Source organism: Myotis yumanensis, unplaced genomic scaffold, assembly GCF_028538775.1.
Source record: "Myotis yumanensis isolate MYYU_CA2020_CCGP unplaced genomic scaffold, mMyoYum1.0.hap1 SCAF_11, whole genome shotgun sequence".
NCBI lineage: Eukaryota > Metazoa > Chordata > Mammalia > Chiroptera > Vespertilionidae > Myotis > Myotis yumanensis.
In genome coordinates this window covers 17,815,415-17,834,173 of record NW_027223762.1, presented here as the reverse complement: position 1 = coordinate 17,834,173, position 18,759 = coordinate 17,815,415, and the positions used below count along the sequence as shown (strand labels likewise).

Below are 18,759 nucleotides of genomic sequence, written 5' to 3'. Positions count from 1 at the left end.
TTTGCAATTGTTATATACTTTTCCAAATGTGTTCCTTTCATTATGGTTGTGGCCTGCACGTACAGTGACATTTCAGGGGCTTGGGGAGGGGTAACATTTGCACAGAAACGGCTGCAGGAACTCCGGCTCCTCTGGGAGGCTGGTGCTGGTGCCCGTTTGCAGGTGAACCGTGGAGAAACGGGACCGGACAAGTGAAAAGGGAGCCGTGCCTGGGAACCTGAGACAGTTCCAGGGAGCAGAAAGGGACTCTGTTTTCCCGGGCAGCGTAGCTCGAAGGCTCCGGGAGGTCGATGATACACTTGCCAACTTCCCTTTGAAGACAGGAAATGTCATTTATCTCAATAGCCCCAGCGACAGATATAACTGGCAATCAAACAGTTGTTGAATTGAGTAAAAACTGCGCGGGAATAAGGTGGGGGAAAGGAGACCGACATAACATAGCCTCGGATATCTGCAACTTTTAAAGATTTACTGCAAGATTAACCACAAAGGGCAAGCGACTTCAGCGGAGCACTTTTTCAAAGAGGTGTCAACAAAGCAGCATAGGAGAGAGGGGCGACCGGAGCTCCTTTGAAGTGAAAACAGACCCCGCAACAGGCTTGAACCCCTGAGTGAACAGGGGAGAAGCGACAGCGAGGGGCAGATGGTAGTAGCGAGTGTCCAGGTCGGAGAAACACCCAAGTCGGAGCCGGATGGAGAGGGCTCAGTGCAGGAGCCGGGCCGGAGCAGCTCGCTCTGCGCTTGTTTCCTAACAGAACTACCAGGAAGCCCTAAGAGAAGTGCAGCTCGGGCGGGTAGACTGGCTTGAGAACTTCCGTGTGTGTGTGTGGGTGTGCAACAGGGAGCGCCGCCCGCGCACTTCCGCGTGGGAGGGAGCCCGGCGCGCCTCACGGCTGCGCCCGCCCCGCCCTTCGGAAACCCGCGCACCCCGGGGGAGCTGCCCCACCGCCCGGGGCAGGAAAGGGGCGGGGCCGCGCGCGCGCGCCGCAGCCCCACAGGCCGCCTCCGCCGAGCCCGCCGTCGCCACGCCCCTGGACTACATGTCCCAGCATGCCGCGCGCCGCCCGCGCGCCGTAGTTGACCCATTTCCCGGCCCGTCCCGGGCTCGGCCGGCCCCCGCGCCGAGGCGGCTGCTCCCTGCTGACTGGGGTGTGGGCGGGGAGCGGCGGAGGGAGGAGGAGGCGCTGCTGCCGCCGCCGTTGCCTCCGCTGCTGGGCGCTTGGCAGCTCCCCGGGCTTCTGCGGCTGCCATGGACGAGCAGGCGGGTCCCGGCGTCTTCTTCAGCAACAACCACCCGGGCGCCAGCGGTGCCAAGGGTCTCGGGCCTCTGGCGGAGGCGGCCGGCGACGGGGCGGCTGCGGCGGGGGCGGCCCGAGCCCAGTACAGCCTCCCGGGGATCCTGCACTTCCTGCAGCACGAGTGGGCCCGCTTCGAGGTGGAGAGAGCCCAGTGGGAGGTGGAGCGGGCGGAGCTGCAGGTAAAGACCCTCCCGGCCTGGCCCTCTTCATCCCGCCTCTTCGCTCCCTCTCGCCCCGCCCCGGACCCTTCCCCCTCCCTCTCCGGCCCTCTCGGGTCCCCTCCCCTCGGCTCCCACCCTCCCACCCGGCACCGTCCCCTTCCCCCCTTCACCTTTGCCTCTGGCTGACCCCACTTCCTCGACCCGGGTTCCCACTCCCGCCCGGATGCGTTGTTTACCCTCCCGCTCCTCTGCGTTTGCTCCTTCCTTCTCTGAACTCTGTCTCCTTTCCACGCTCCGGCCGTCGCTCGTTGCAGGGCTTCCCTTTCGTGCACTAACGGGGCCAACAGTAGTTTGAAAGACGTCGGGCAAATCATCCTCTGTCCTAGGTCTAGAGACGTCCCCGCGGTAGGGATGGGCAGTAGGCTCCTCCGAGAGGAAGGTGAGCGGAGGAGACGACAGAAGTTGAACCGGTGCGGCCTGGGCTGTCGGCGAGAAGCTGGTGTTGGGGGAGAGCGTGTTACTAGGCATAGGCAGCCCACTCCTTACATATGTAAATGTGTCTTCTCTTCCTCCCACTCCCTCACCCCCTCCCGCGTTGCTTTTAGGTATTTCAGATTCACGGATTGTGTGAAGGCAGGACCCGCTAGTAGAGAGGATCGCAGTCAGATGGTCGTTGAGAGATGGTTTCCTGTTCTCAGAATCTAAAACTTCCCCGAGGATTAATGTTATGTTCAGTGTTTTGTGGGATCGACTTTGACTCTCAAAGGGACTGAAAGGGGCTTTAAAGTTGGTTACATTTCCGGCATCATCTGCAAAATAGAGGCTATCCCGGGGGGAGCAGTTGTGGCCTCCTAGGAGAATGAAAGTGAGGCTGAGACTTTGCAGGCCATTCTGAGCCGGTTAAGTGGCTCTTCTTGAAAACTTCCAAGCCAGACACCAATTTCACAAGGAACTTAAAGAGCTGTGCTTTCCTGGCTGCTCCTGCATGTTTGTGAAATTGGAGTGTAGTTTTGGTTGGTTTGAGACACTTGAAGTTAAAATGCTACCCAGTGTGTCACTCTGTTTTTGGTAACATGTATTTTCTTTGATCCTGAAAGAAAAAAAGAGAAAAGGAGAAGTCTGTTTAACAGGGTCTGTGCTGGGACAGCCTGCTTTGGTGTGGTGCACGTGGAATGAGAAGAGCAAGCAGACGGTTACACGTAGGGGCTGGGCTTGCTGCTGGCTCTGTGACCTTTAGGGAATCCTTTAACCTCTCTGAACTTCAGTTTCGTCACTTATATTTATTTGGCACCTTTATTGAGTGCCAGCGGTGTGCCTCTAGGTCCTGGGATTGACAAAACTGACGCAGCCTCTACCCTCATAGAGCTTACGTTTTAGGTGGGAGGCAGTGAGTCAATGCATCTCTATAATGTACTGACCCATAGAGGCAACTGCTCTGAGAAGAATAAGTCAGGGTACAGGAATAGAATGTGATAGGGGCAGCTATTTTAGATGGAGTGGTTAGGGAAGGCCTCAGAGGAGTTGAATGAAGTGAGGAAGTGACCCATCGTTTCTGATTCCTTCTGAGTCTCTATGTTTATATTCTTTGGTGGCTTTTTCATTCTGACTGTTCTGTTGCTTTAGTATCTGGTCTTTTGATATTTTTAATTTTTCTTGTAATGCGTCTGACCATGTCTGTATAGTAAACAGCAGACTTAGATGCTCCACTCAAATTTACTGGTAATTCACCTTGATTAACAGTGAATTCCATAAATGAGCTTGTGGATTTCAGACTCCAAGGAAGTGTTAAAGGAAGGCTTTAACTTTCATGTTGTACTGTTGTGGAGGGTGATTTTTATATGTAACCACTTAAATTTTAATATCTTTTCTAGTTTAGGGAATGTAAGATAAGTCACACTAATTGGGTAAAAAAACAAGAAAACAATTCTTACTACTTGCGGAACTTTGGGAATTTTCAACCCACTTCACTCCCTGTGTCTCCCCTCACCTCACTGTGTTTAAACTTTTTAATTTTACCTGAAACTGTAGCCACTCTTCAGTTTTATCTGCACACACAACTTCCTGGGTTATTAATGGGAAATGTTAAACTTAAGGTAGGTTTCCCATTGGTGCTCATTATATTAAGGGCACTGCATTTTTACAGTACCTTTTGGTTTGTTCTCAAATTAAATTAAGCATCCACAGAGAAACTTAAAAAAAGTCATATTTTCCAAACAGAGCAAGTATTATGTATTTTGGGGGGATAGAGTTTGCAGGAACCTGTGGTCTTTGGCCCCTTTATTAGCATTATTGAAAATCATTTATTTTTATTATTAACAGTATTACAGATGTTCCCCATCCCCTGAATTTGCCAAATGATTTCCCCCCCCCCCATTTGCCAAATCATTAAATTTGAGCATATCCCTTTATTTTTCTATTGCCGTTGGAATTTTCCTAGAAAAACAATAGGAAGTAAGAACTGAGTGATGATGAAATTTGGATTACTTGATGTCTTCCTTTTAATTTTTAAATCTTTTCTCAAGTCCTTAACACCAAAGTCAACAAAAATACCTTTAAGATGAACTCTAATGTGTCTCTTCAGGAACCTGTTAGTCCTGCTCTTTCAAATTGCCAGGGCAGAATTGTGAAAGGCAATCCAAGCTCCCACCTATCTACCTGGCCTGCCGTCATCACTTCCTCCCTCCTTCAGATCTTGAGAGTAAGGGACTAACCACATTGTACCAAAAACGTATTGTCATTTTGCTCCCCCTTGCCCATTTTAGTTAATAGATGATTCTCTTTTACTTTTGGTAATCCCCCTCACCACACCATGTAGATGAGAATAGGTAATTCATGGGAAAAGAATGGTCAAAATTATTACTGAGCTTTAATATTTGTGAAAGGAATTGAAAATGGGATACCTAACATTTGAAACAATTTTCTGGGTGAGACAGATTGAACCAGGTTGATTACCTCAAAGAAACTTGCAGTCTGGTTGGAGTGATAGAACAATCAGAATGCAGAAAAATTAGTGTTTATCACTTGAGGGATTTAAGTTTTCTCAGTATAGCACAGAAGAGCTTAGCAGTGAGTGGAGTGAATAGCAGGAAAAAAGAACTTTATGAGGTAATGAGAACCTAAGGCTCAGTTTCGAAAATTACTGACTTATGGGAAAACAAACATGTAAATAAAAAAAATAAAAGTTATTGCCTTAGTTGTGTGTGTGTAGTTGGGGAGGCTGTGCTGTTTACTTGGAAATGCTAGAACTGAGAAAAAGGTCAAGCTATCGTTAGTTATATGGTTGCTGGTACTAGAGTGTTTATGAATTTAAATTTTGGCATTGATGATTCATATTTTCATTCAATAGATGTTTTTCAAGTGCCTACTTCCTGCCAGGTCCTGTTCTAGGCACTGAGAAACAACAATGATGAAAACAGATCCTACCCACATGAAACTTAAATTGTGTGGGAAGACAGACTGTATTAAATAAATGCATCCTGAAAACATTAGATGGTAATAAGAGCTGTGATAAAGTGTGTAAGTGGGATATGGAGTGCTTAGGAGGATGGAATGGGGAAGAAAGGCTTTACTGATAAGGTGCCTTTTGAACAGAGACCTGAAAAGGTGAATTCTAAGGAGAGTATTCCAGACAGAGGGAACAGAAGAGGGAAGGAACACGCTTGGAATGTTTGAGGAATAATGAGGCAAGTGTGGGTGGAGTACAGGAGGAGACTAGAAGAAATGATGTCAGAAGTATTGAGTCTTGCCCATGGTAAGACTTTAGATTTTACCTCAACAAGGTGGGGGACTATTGAAATGTTTTGAACAAAAGAGTGACAGCATCTTTAAACAGAACCCTTTGCCAAGGATTCAGGATAGACTTGGAGGGGCGATGAGGATAGAAGAACCAGAGTCTAGTTAGGAGGCTCTTTGAATAATCCGGGCTAGAGATGAACTAAAGTGGCAGTAATGAGATCTGGGATTATATAATTTGAAACATGTTCAAAATATAATGGATTTTGAATACATTTTTGAAGGTAGAATCAGCAAGATGTGATAGAGGACAGGATGTGAGATTTGAGACAAAGGGGAGTGGAAGATGGGGAGAAAGGCAGAGAAAAATATTGATGTGAGAGAAACACATTGATTGGTTGCCTCCTGCACACTCCCGACCAGGGCCTGGCTTGGGGAGGAGCCTACAACAGACATATTGCCCTTGATCTGAATGGAACCCGGGACCCTTTGGTCCACAGGCCAACACTCTATCCAGTGAGCCAAACCAGCTAGGGCTACCTTGTGAGAATTAAATGAGATATTTTAAGATATCTAGCAGAGGCCTGGTACATAACACAAAGTAAGTGCCGAATAAATAAGTAGTATCAAGTGCATGATGTTAAAGTTGTATATCTCCTTGTTCCCACAGAAAAGCACAATCTTCAGTTATGAACTCTTCTAAGGCGAGAGCGTATAAGTGCCATTCTGGAACCATGCAGTTTCATATTCTGGGTCTGATAGTGGCACTAAGGGACATTCAAATAGGAATCAGCCTCAAAATTTTGATAATAGGACTCCTTTCCCAGGCCAGGTCTGCTGGCTCATCCTCTTAAACCCCTCCACCCCCAAACATTGATAATATACTTCACATGTACTTGATTTACTTAATAACTCACTATGTGTCTTCTATTTTGAATTTTCTGTAAACATTTCAGAATGTGTCTATCTTAACCACGCATGACTTCTTAGGTAACAAATTGTATATATTTACTAACCACTTTATAAAAGTAATTTTTTGTTTTATTTGGACCTTTAAACTTGGAACTGGTGAGCCCCATTGTGGTATGGTGAAATTTTGTAAACAGGTTTATTTTTGGATTCTAGTCATCCTTGATAATTTTTAATTATATTTCAGAAATAATAATTATATTTTAGAAAGGTTATAGAGGTTTCACTCTTAAAAACATATCCTAATATATGTTACTTTAGTTTAGTGTTTCTCAACTTTAGCTGTAATCTTAGAATAATTTGGGCAAACTTTTAAATATATTAATTCCCTGAGCTCTGCAGCAGGCTACTTAAATCAGAAATGTAGCAATTAGGGCCCCTGGCATTAGTATTAGATGAGATGTATACACCTCCCTCAGACTGAGAGATAAAAAAGATATTAATCTTTCAGCTGGAATGAACTTTGGAATTAATCCTTTTTTTACAAGTAAAGTGAGGCCCAAATAGAGATTAAATGACCAAGAATGAAAACAGATTTTGTCAAAGCTCTGTTACTTAAATCTCCATATACCTTTGCAGTTTTTAAAAAAACTTTTCAAGTACATTATCTTGCTCTATTCTTATAACCTGCTGAGATAACCAGTCACTAATGCTTATTTAATCACTTTTATTGATTGACTAGAGGCCTGTTGCACGAAAAGATTCGTGCAATAGGCCTTCCCTCCCCCTGGCTGCCGGCACCGGTTTTCCTCCGGCACCCAGGACCCAGGCCTTCGCTCTGGCTGGAGCCGCCTTCAGTCTTCACTCTGCTGCTTCGTGCCTACGTATGCAACTTAACCGCCATCTTTGTTGGCGGTTAATTTGCATATCTCGATGATTAGCCAATGGGAGGCGTAGCGAAGGTATGGTCAATTACCATGTTTGTCTATTATTTATTGATTGATTGACTTCAGAGAGAGGAAGTGACGGGGAGAGAACAAGGGAGAGGGAGGGGGAGAGGGAGGGAGGGAGGGAGGGGGAGAGAGAGAGAGAGAGAGAGAGAGAAAAGCATAAGTCGATGTGAGAGAGAAACAATGATCAGCTGCCTCCTGCCTCTGCCCAGACCTGGCATTGAACCTGCAACCTGGGTATGTGCCCTGACCTGACTGAGAATCTAACCCATCACCTTTTGGTGTAATGGACAATGTTCCAACCAACTGAGCCACACCGGCAGGGCTCACTTTTCTTTTTATTTAAATCAGTAGGCATGGAGATTTTACAGTGTTCTACTGTTTTCTAGCTTATTTTATTAGCTACATTTAAGATTTTCTTTTGACTTTGGTGCTCCTGTAGTTTCGATGATGTGTAAGAGTTTAGATTTCTTTCTTGTCTTTTCTTTTTTTTTTTAATTTGGGACTTTGTTAGGCTCCTTGAATCTGTGGATTAGCATCTCATTAGTTCTGTAAAATAATCACTCATCTCTTTGAATTTCTCTTCTATCTTGTTCTCTTTTCTTTTTCTTTGGATCTCTGATTGTATGTACCTTAGGCCTTCCTTATCTGTGCTGTATTTTGCATTTTTTAAAATTTCTACATTCTTTATTCTGGGTAATTCTGATTTATTTTCTAGTCCATTAATTTTCTCTTCAGTTGGATCTAATCTTTTAAAGCTATCCTGTGATTTTGATTATTGTTGAAGTTCAGTTTGGTTCCTTTTAAAATCTGCTCTATCTTTTCTTAATAGTTTCCTATTCCCTGTAAATATTTTCAGAGTTGTCTTTTATTTTTTAAACCTAGTAAGTATAGTTATTTTATAGTTGATGTCTCTGTTCTTATATGTGAGGTCTTGGAGGTCTCTTTCTGTGGTCTATTGTTTTCTTCTGATTCTTTCTTTGATGACTTTTTTGGGGGGGGGTCTGCATAGTTACTATGTACTGCTCACTGTCCTTGAAAAAGTATAGGCTTAATTTGAGGTCTCAAAGAAAGATAGCTTCTTCAGCTAGCTTACTTCAGAAAGTTTTTGCATTTGCTTCTGGTAGGTATCTGGACTGAAGCACTTTAAAGCAAATTTATTGCTTGAAGTTTTGGACCACCCAGGTGATGAATATTTTGGTTGTGAATACATATGAGGGGCAATTGTCTGTTTCCCTTTTGCTTTGAGGGTATAAGCCCTCTAGGGTCTTAGAAAAATGTTGGGTATATCTCCTATTATGGTACTGGTCTTTGATTTTTGCCTTTTGGGTTCTACAAGGCTATTCAAACTAAAGTTAAAGTTTGTTCTGATTGGCCAGCACCCAAAGGGTAACAGTGGCTTTTGTTTCCTTACCTGACTGGGTTTCCAATTTCTTTTTAGTTTTAACCAAATAATTCCTTAGTGTCTCATTAGCTTTTCTTTTTAAGATGATTGTAAAAATATTTTATCCAGAATTTTTTTTATCTGTTTTTAGTAGGGGAGTCATTTCAAGGCACCATTACTGGAAACAGATTTCTCTTATCTTACTTTCAAAAACTGACATATATGAATGGCCCTAGTAATTACCTGGGAAGAAATATTGCTAGTAGAAATTCTTTATCAAGGGATATACTTATTTAGCTGTAAACATTATGTAGTACCTAAGTCGACTTCTCTTTGAATTTCAATGGGAGAGGCAGACCTACAAGTTTTCTTCAAAATCTTGGTAATTTAAGAGGAATTTAAAACAAACATAAACCCCTTTACTAATCAGTCTATGTTTGATTAGAAATGTGTTTTAAGTCCAAATAATCTGGATTGGTTTCCCTTTTTCAGCCTACTATCTGCTTGATGTCGGGTACACTTTCTGATTTATGAATGTTACTACTGTTATTCTGGTTTCAATTCTAGGCCATTAGAAAGAAAATTGCCTCTGGGATATTTGGAATTTCTTGCTTTGGTGGCCATTTGGACAAAACAACTTATTGATATAATTTGCCTGTGGAAAGTGTGGGTGTTCTCCATGTCCCCTACTTGTTACTGGTGAAAGTGAGCTTCTTGGGCTGCCCTGGGAATAAGAATTTCCTGAGGTCCCCATGAGAGGATGAGGTATAGTGGAAAGCTTTATCGATGATGAAAGATTAAGGGGTTTCCTTCCAAGGTCCCATCTCCCTTGGTCCTGCCATGGAAAAAGTACTATTTCATTGTCAACAGAGCTAGAGTTAAAGCCACTGCCCAGAGTCTTTGCTCCATATTAAAGACCAGTCCAGCATCTGGCTCGGTTGTGTTTCCAGCCACAGTTCATTGCATGTGGGGTCCTCATGGCCCAGGGTCACATGGCAGGCCAGTGCAGGTCATGGAACAAGCCAGTGCAAGGAAGCAGGAGTGAAGCAAGAGGAACAAGAGAGAGAAAGTTTCTTTGTTTGGGGATTTTTTAACTAGGAGCATAACCAATGAATCCTTCAGGATTCCATGTGCTTGCAATGGTTCCAACCCCCTTAGCCAATCCATGGTTCCCCAGGCTAGACTGACAGGCAAGCACCTTCCCTACTTCCCTACTTCACTACACATGCACCCATTTTCCCCTTTGTTGGACCCTTTCCCCCAGCGATTTGCAGGGGATGGACTGTGGTTTCCTGGGGAGTGTTAAGTTGTAGCTTCTTGGCGAAGCCTTCCAGATGTCCATGGTTATAATGTCTGGCCTTCCCTTTGCACCTTTTCTGTTATGATGATAGCAATAGAGTCATTCAGCTTAATCACTGTTGATTTAAAAATTTTCTAGGATTTGTTTTTACTTGTAAATTGTGGAAGATAATATACCCACTAAGCAGAGTAGTTGTAAGGTTTTAAAAAAGATAAAATATGTAAAGTTTATTTCCCATAATAGGTGTCCAGCAAGTTGTTTGCTCTTGTTGGTTGAAATTCCTATGGACAGAATGCATTTGATTGTATTATTTATTTAAATCAAATTTTAGAAGAATTGGTTTCAGTGGTCCATTTCATGTAGTAGCTATTTACATTCTCTTTGCCCTATTAGTAGTAGTTTAAGGACAATAAACTGACTGTATTGGGAGTCAGAGGCAGGCCAGAGGTGATAATAGTTTGTAAGCATTGAAGCCTACAAGTAGTAATAGAGGAAAATTTGGAGTTTGGGAGAGAATCCTGAGGCAAGAGAGAGAAGTTGGGGAAGGGTTAGAAGAAAAGAAGAGACAGAGGAGCAGAGAGGTGGGAGAAGCAGAGACAGGGAGAAACTGCACTGCACATATTAACATTCTTAATTTCTAAAGGATGTATATTATCTGTAGTCTTCATTATAGCACTTGTAGGACTGACTGGGATAGCAACACACACACACACACACACTCCCTTCCTCCCTCCCTCCCTCCCTATCTCTACTCTCAATTTTCTATCCCCTACTTTGAACTAAGAATATTTTACCTCCTGAGGGACCTTAGAATTTGAATAATCTCATCCTTTGTTTTAGTACTTAGGGCCACCGAGATAAAATAATTTGTCTTAGATCACTGTGTGAGTTGGTATTGATTTAGTTTAGAACCCAGGTGTCTTAGTGCCCCAGCCAGAGCATTGTTCATCATAGTACATCATCTCCTTTAATTGGTCTTGGGAAGCTGCTTCTGATCTCAAGTAGACAAATGAATTATAACATTTAGATGATTAAGTATGTTTTGTATAGCTGTAAATTCTTACCACTTATTTCAAGTTTTCAAGTAGAATACTTTTCTTCAAGTAGAGTAATTCTTTAAGGGGCTCAGGAAAGTCTTTAACGATTTGTATTCCTCAAAGTTGTTTAACAATATCACTCTATTTTATTAATTTTATTTATTTTTGTGTAAGGAATACTAAAATATAATGCCTATTTCTTTTTAAAAAACGTCTGCAAATTTGGATCTTTTTCAGCTTGTTTGAGAGTAGCCAATTAAGTTCTGTATGTGTGTGTATAGTTAGTGTTTGTGTAGTATTTTAGTTATTAGGTTATTCTTAGCCCATCTCTTAATACATATGCTATATTTGAACAAAATAATATGTTAACCATATCTTTGCTCTAATGCAGTATGCTATTTGGGGAAATAAAGTCACTTTTTTGGGACAGACTAAATGCTGTTAACCTTTATTGTAAAAGTACTTTATCTGAACAATGGAATATTAGAAAATGGAATGGAATGATGGAATATTAGAAAATATTGATATTGTAGAGTTGGCTAGAAGCAGTATGACACAAGGAAAAATGAGTAGGTATTTTGTTGTGGAGACAACATGGGGAGAAAAATAAGGTAGTTGGCGCCCTGGAATTAAGGCGATCTTTGGGAAGCATTGCATAAGGTTGGGTTGAATAGGTATTTTGGGTGTGGTGAATAGGTTCTTGGCATTACTGCGCTGTAGAGATCCAAGGAAAGGGCCAGGGGGAGTGTTTCATTACTCTACACACAGCTTCCATTAGCACTCATTTACATGAGACAGAAATTGGATCCAATACTAGCATATCTAGTTAGGAGAAATAAACACGATGTCAGATTCCAGAAGGGCGATACCAACTTCACCTGGTGGAAAATTACAGCCCAGACTTGTTCTCAGTTTTTTGTTTATACTTCCTAAATGAGAAGGTTAAGTAGTCAGCAAAGGATCTTAAATTATAGGCACAACTAATACCTGCTCTGAGGAATGTGGATTCATATAAAGCTAAAAGGAGGGACTAAGGAGGAGCCAATGGATCTGGGTCAGCATACTTCATTGAACTTGAAAAAGTAGAATCAGTCGCGTAGGATGGTACCGTGGTCCCAGTAATTGACCATAAAACAATAGTCGTTTCACTTATTGGCACTTACCATTTGCCAGGTACAGTGCTAAACACTTTACATATATAATCTATTTTAATCTTTGTAAAACTGTTATTATAGGTATTAATAATCATTCCCTAATTTATAGATAAGAAATTAAATAATTTGCCATAAGAAAAGTTGCAGTGATAGGCCTGGGCATGGCAAGTAGAAGGAAATATTTTTGTTGTTGTTAATCCCGAGGATATTTTTCCATTGATTTTTAGAGAGACTGGAAGGGAGGGAGAGACAGAGAGAGAGAAACATAAATGTGAGAGAGACACATGATCAGTTGCCTCCCTCACGGGGATCAAGCCTGCAGCAGAGGTACGGAGGTACGTGCCCTTGACTGGTAATTGAACTTGTGACCCTTCAGTTCAAGGGCCGCCATTCTATCCACTGAGCCAAACCAGCTAGGGCTAGAAGGAAATATTTTAACTTTTTTCTTGTTCTCTAATGCTCTGAGTCAGTGTACAGGGCTGGGATGTTTTCTAGACTGGTGGTAGGGCAGTGAATTAGAAAAGATGGTCAAGATGCTACTTTAAATTTAAGTTAAATATATGTATATACCAGTAAATTCATAATCATTTGCCAGTCTAAGATCAAGCCCACTGACCCTTTACTTTTTTTTTTTTTTAAGAATGCCAATTGCAGTTCTGTGTTGACATTCATGGATTAGCCACAATTGCGGTGCATTTGTAATACATATAATAATACATAATGTAATTGTTTATGACTTCTGGTTTTGGTTTTCCTTGAGTAAAGCACACTGAGTGCAAAATCCTAGATTTTTATGACGTTTCTCCCAATCTTTTACAGTTATTTCACTCACATTTAATTTGACAGTGATATTTTTAGTACAACTTCTTTATTGTCTTGTCTTTCCAAAGCATTCAACCTAGTTTTTTCTTTATACCCATGTTTTATTGGTTTATGTAATATTTAATTGAATTATCTAATCAGTAATAAGTGCAACTGACATAAATAGATATGGGAGGAAACCAGTTGACTTTTAGTGTTTTTATGCTACACTTCTGTGGGAACCGAAGTGTATGGGTGAATTATAAAGAATAGTATACTCTAGGCGTGAATATTCAATGTGTCCTGGTCTTTGAGCAGTGTTTTGTAAAGGGACTAGAGCAGTGATGGCGAACCTATGACACGCGTGTCAGAGGTGACACGCAAACTCATTTTTTTGGTTGATTTTTCTTTGTTAAATGGCATTTAAATATATAAAATAAATATCAAAAATATAAATCTTTGTTTTACTATGGTTGCAGATATCAAAAAATTTCTATATGTGACACGGCCCCAGAGTTAAGTTGGGGTTTTTCCAAATGCTGACACGCCGAGCTCAAAAGGTTCGCCATCACTGGACTAGAGAATACTGGTTAATCCATAAGGTTGGTTAAAAGAGGAGTGGTGAGAACTTCTACTGTATCTCAATTATACCACCTATCACATACTTAGTGTGGCTATTTCCTCACTAGACTGTGAGTCACTTAAGGGCGTTTTTATTTTCCTAAAGTCCAGCAGAGTGACTGGCATATTGTAGCTACTTAATAGATGGTTCTTGAATGAATAATATATTAGGTTATGTTGTTACTGACTATTAAATATACCCCTGTATATGTATGTTCTGTCTCCCAGCTAAATTGTGTCCTTAGGGGCAGGTCTTATGTCCCAGACATCTTTGATATTTAAAATGTTTGTTGTAAACGTAGTAAATGTACAATATATGTTGCTATATGGAGAACAAACAGCCTGTCTATATCTCTTGCTTCTAGCTAGTTCTACTGCATGACTTCCATTGGAAAGAATCTTTTAGAGCAAATAATGTCTGTGTTCTGTTGTGTAGAGCATCACCTGGGCCCTGCCAAGTCATTCTGACAGCTCATTTCAGGGATGCCACTGGTTTCATAATTGCAGCTTGATGTTAGTTGCAGCAAATTGTGCTTGGGTTTTGGTAGTTGCGAATGTAGGTTTGTTATCTTTTGTCTTTGTGTGTTAAATAAGGACTGCCAGGAAATGTCTTTGGCATCATGTCCTAAAAATCTTTATAATCAGCAGGGATGTGTAACATTTTTTTTCTTTTCTAAAGCCCCTATCTTCAAATTTTATACACATTTCCTATTCCTTTTAAATGGAAAGCAAATGGAATATTTTTCTATGAAGATAAATCTTATTTTAAATAAAATATTTTACATTCTATATTTCTGATTATTTATAGATGCATTACCAATATATTATGATTGTAAAGCTTTTTAAAACTCCACTTCTTTAATAACATGGAAATGCCTCTGTTATTCAGAATTTAGAATGAAAATTCTGATTTCCTTATCACTAAGCTTGCTTCTTTTCATCAAAAATTAAAGTTTAGCATTTTAGATCCTTATAGCTAGCAAACTAAGTGAGAAGCACAAAAGCGCTAAAAATGTTAAAGTTGCCAAAATCTCGTAGAAATTTTATCATTGAGAATTTTTTTAAAATTATGCTTTTGTTTGCAAGGCTTTTAGTTGCAACATTAGCTGCTTACTGAGTACCTGGAATTCTTTTAGGCACTGGAGATACAGTGAAAAGCAGGCAGGTGTGGTTTTACCTCACATGTAGATTGTAATCAAGCAATGATTCTTTTTTTTTTTTTTTTTTTTTGGGACCACAAAAATATCTATATTTTTATATCGGGGGGAGGGAGTAGAAAAGAAAGCAGCCCTATACTGGGCCCTACTCAGTGGCAGCTTCTTGTTCCATAGGGTTAAGGAAGACTTTGAGGAAATAAAAGTTGTTTGGAAAAATCCAGGTGTAGTTGCTTTATATGCTGTGATGGGTAGAAGGGATGAAGTGAAGTGTGAAGGCCCCTCTCACCCTCCATCTTGCCTCAGACTCTGTCCTGGAGCCCTGGGGCGGAGAAAGCGCCACTTTCATTCCTGCTTCTTGGGATTGTTGACGGCCACGTAGTGATAGAGAACGACAAGCAGGAAGAGCGACACGCCCAGCATGTTGGCGAAGATGGCGAGCTGCACTTCGGTGATCATCCTGACCAGCTGCACTCGGCTCCGCAGCGGTCTGCCCAAGCAATGATTCTTAACTTCAGGTAGAGCTGAGTCCATCATGCCAATGGTAATATCCACTTTGGCAATGCCATTTTAGTTTTCCCCATTTAAAAACCAACCAACCATCCCTTTTGACTCTCTGAGCAGCACCATAGCGGTGGGCAAGAACCGGCGACTTATGAAAGGCAGCAAAAAGGGAGCCAAGAAGAAAGTGGTTGATCCATTTTTTGAGAAAGATTGATATGATGTGAAAGCACCAGCTATGTTCAACATAGGAAATATTGGAAAAACACTAATCACAAGAACTCAAGCAACCAAAATCGCATCTCATGGTTTCAAGGGTTGTGTTTTTGAAGTGAGCCTAGCTGATTTCCAGAATGATGAAGGTGCGTTTAGAAAATTCAAGCTAATTACTGAGGATGTTCAGGGCAAAAACTACCTGACTAAATTCCAATGGCATGGATCATACCATGGTCAAAAAATGGCAGATCATGATTGAAGCTCATGTTGATGTCAAGACTATTTGCTTCATTGATCCTGTGTTGGTTTTACTGAAATATGCAACACTCAAATTTGGAAGACATCTTATGCTCAGCATCAACAGGTCTGCCAAATCCGGAGAAGGTGATGGAAGTCATGATCCAAGAGGTGCAGACAAATGACTTGAAAGAAGTGGTCAGTAAACTGATTCCATTTGGCATTGGAAAAGACATAGAAAATGCTTGCCAATCTGTTTATCTGCTCCATGATGTTTTTGTTAGAAAAATAAAAATGCTGAAGAAACTCAAGTTTGAATCAGGAAAACTCATGGAGCTTCATGGTGAAGTTAGCAGTTCTGGCGATGAGACGGGGGCTAAAGTTGGACAAGCTGATGGATATGAGTCCCTAGTTCAAGAGTCTGTTTAAAATTCAAACATTTAATGGTGACAAATAAAAAATCCAGTTTATGATTAGAACAACAATAACAAAATATCACCACATATTAAGTAACAACAAAAGAAACTCCTTTTTCAGCTCCTATCTATTGGTACTGTCATCCTGTCCCTTATTCTCTTTTATTTCTCTGTGCAGACCACATTTACTACCTTCAGGTTTTTAAAAAAAACATATTTTTATTGATTGCAGAGAGGAAGGGAGAGGGTAGAGATAGATAGAAACATCAATGATGAGAATCATTGATCAGCTGCCTCCTGCACGCCCCCTACTGGGGATGGAGTCCACAACCTAGGCATGTGCCCTTGACCCGGATGAACCTGGAACCCTTCAGTCTGCAGGCTGACACTCTGTCCACTGAGCCAAACCAACTAGAGCTACCTTCAGTTTTTTACTAGTCTCATCTTTCTCTTTTTTTTTTCTTTGTTCTCTTTCTCTTTTTTGAGTTACTCATTTCTCAGTCTCTTGTGCTCTCGCTTTCAGTCCCAGATTATATTGTTTTGTTTTTTTCAATAGCTACTCTTTAAGTCCTTCCACTCTACTTGAATCCTTTGTTTAGATACCTCATAAAATTACAGGTCTAGCTAGTCTTTAGCTTTTCCACATGATAATTCTATTTGTAGTATTTCTTACTAATGTCTTTACCTGGATAACCTATCACTTGAAACTCAATCATCCTTTCTAAAATTCATCTCCCAAACCAAGTTGATCTTCTCATACCCAGCTCCTCTTATCTTTTCTAGAAACAGATCATCTTTCACTGAAAATTTCATTCTTTGGTTCTCTCTCTCCCAGCTATGTATCTGATTTTATAAACTCTGTGTAATGTTTTAAATCCAGTTGTAATAGTTTAATTCCTAATGCTATTGTTACCCTGGTCCAGATCCTCATCACCTCATATCTGGATGACTGCAGTAGGGGCCTTCTTAAGTTTTTACCTCTGGTCTCTCCCTTGGCCAAGGTATTCTACACAGTACTTCCTCTAAAGCTTCTAAAAATACTGATTTGTTCAGGCATTCTTTTTTATTTTGGCCTATAGCAGATTTCACATTTCTCCATTATTAGGTTATTTATATTTTCTACCTGTTAGGATAGGAAACCAAAATAGTGCAATCTTGCATTGCACATGAGCCATGTCTACTTTTTAAAAAATATTGTTCAAAAAAGACATTCTTAAATATTCTTTCATCACATTGTGGTTTGTGTTTCTTTTTCAGGTTTATGGGTTCTTTATTCAAATTTAGCTTAAGTTCTATTTCCAACATGAAGAGTTTTTGGATACCCTTAGTTTTATTGATTGTTCTTTTTTTAGTGCTTGCTTTATCATTTGGCACTTAGGCTATGCTACCTAATACTGTTTACTTGCTTTTTATGAAACTGTTTAATTAATTTAACAAATATTTATTGGGCATCTGCTACATGCAAGTGATTTTTCTGGGAGTATAGCAATAAATAGCATAGAATCTATAGAATGCCATTGGTGGTCCCTGTCTCTTGGGGCTTTAGCAGCTTCCTCTGTATCTTTTAAAAATTTTATTTCTAGCACCTATCACAGCATGTGTTAATAATGATGATGTTAAAATTGTGTTCAAATTTGCAAGAAGAAGCCCCTGAACTAATAATGCCAAAACCCCACCCCCACCCCACCCCACCCCCGCCCCACAAAAACCCACTATAGAGAAGAGGATGATTATTCTGTAGGGATGGGGATGTCTTTTAGAAGGTGGCTGTTGTTGTGTATTCAGTAATAAAAATTTAAAAATTAGCCAAAGCAATACTGCCTTGGAAGATGTTAATTCAACTGTATACCATTAATCTATGAGAAGGATGCAAATAGAATGCAAACAAATATAAATCTTTAAAAAATACATATATATATATTGATTTTAGAGGGGAAGGGAGAGGGAGAGAGGGATAAAAACATCAATAATGAGAGAGAATCATTGATCAGTTGCCTCCTGCACACCCCACACTGGGGATCAAGCCCGCAACCCGGTCATTTGCCCTGACTGGGAATTGAACCGTGAGTTCCTGGTTCATAGGTTGACACTCAACCACTGAGCGACACTGGCTGGGCAAATATAAATCTTATTTTAAAAAATCAACCAATTCATTGTTTTGGGATCAGTACTTTGGTGTTTTCCACACTGTGATCTTTTAGTTCCATGTAATCACAGAATGTTAAACTCTCATTGTATAGTTGAGGAGACTGAAGTTCAGAAAAGTTGGGTAACTTGAATAAGATCACATGGATTAGTGAGAGAACCAGGAGTAGGAATTTCCCAACTCCTCAATCAAAGAACATTGAATTTTTGTACAATACAGTTCAATAGTTGATATGTATGTAGTTGTGATCCTGAGTTATCAAGAAAAATTAAGTTATGTTAGCTTTTTAAAAAATGAAGATAGGAATTTCTTGATCTTTAAGATTTAATATATATCAAGGCTTATATTTAATATATATCTATCAATACCTAAAACACATATAAGTATTTTTAATATGTATCTAATAAGTCTTTCCTATTTTCCCTACATTATGTTCTATTTTATTTTCTTTTTAGACTGTTTGAATAAAAGTTCTTACTTTGACATCATGCCCTAATATTTTATCAGGAAATGAGTGTGTTATGATGGTTGAAAGTTAGGTAATTATTAATAAAAGCTTATTTTAATAAAACTGGACTTCCCTGGTTAAGGAATCTATAGTGATTTAAAAAATGTTTTTGTAAGTTAGCTATAACTTAAAAACGAGAAGAGATTTAGAACTGAATCACTGACTAGACACCACCAATTTTTCTACAAAACACACATACACACACCAGTTTTAGTCCTTATTTAGAATTGAGTT

At 40.4% G+C, this 18,759-nt stretch overlaps 2 protein-coding genes and 1 pseudogene across 3 annotated transcripts in view; 2 read left to right on the top strand and 1 right to left on the bottom strand.

The window, feature by feature from the left end:
- The first annotated feature begins 1,170 nt into the window (after positions 1-1,170).
- Positions 1,171-18,759, top strand: part of STRN (striatin) — a 90,863-nt gene continuing 73,274 nt past the window's right edge. For both annotated transcript variants that reach the window (XM_070429011.1, XM_070429009.1), the window contains exon 1: positions 1,171-1,477. In XM_070429011.1, coding sequence (XP_070285112.1) covers positions 1,250-1,477 — 228 coding nt within the window. In that variant the 5' untranslated portion in view covers positions 1,171-1,249. The remainder of the gene's footprint in view (positions 1,478-18,759) is intronic.
- On the bottom strand, positions 14,589-14,989 carry LOC139019390 (dolichyl-diphosphooligosaccharide--protein glycosyltransferase subunit 4-like). Its single transcript, XM_070428408.1, has one exon. It carries the CDS (start codon positions 14,958-14,960, stop codon positions 14,847-14,849), a length of 114 nt encoding a protein of 37 aa, XP_070284509.1. The 5' UTR covers positions 14,961-14,989; the 3' UTR covers positions 14,589-14,846.
- On the top strand, positions 15,226-15,884 carry LOC139019389 (small ribosomal subunit protein eS1-like; annotated as a pseudogene).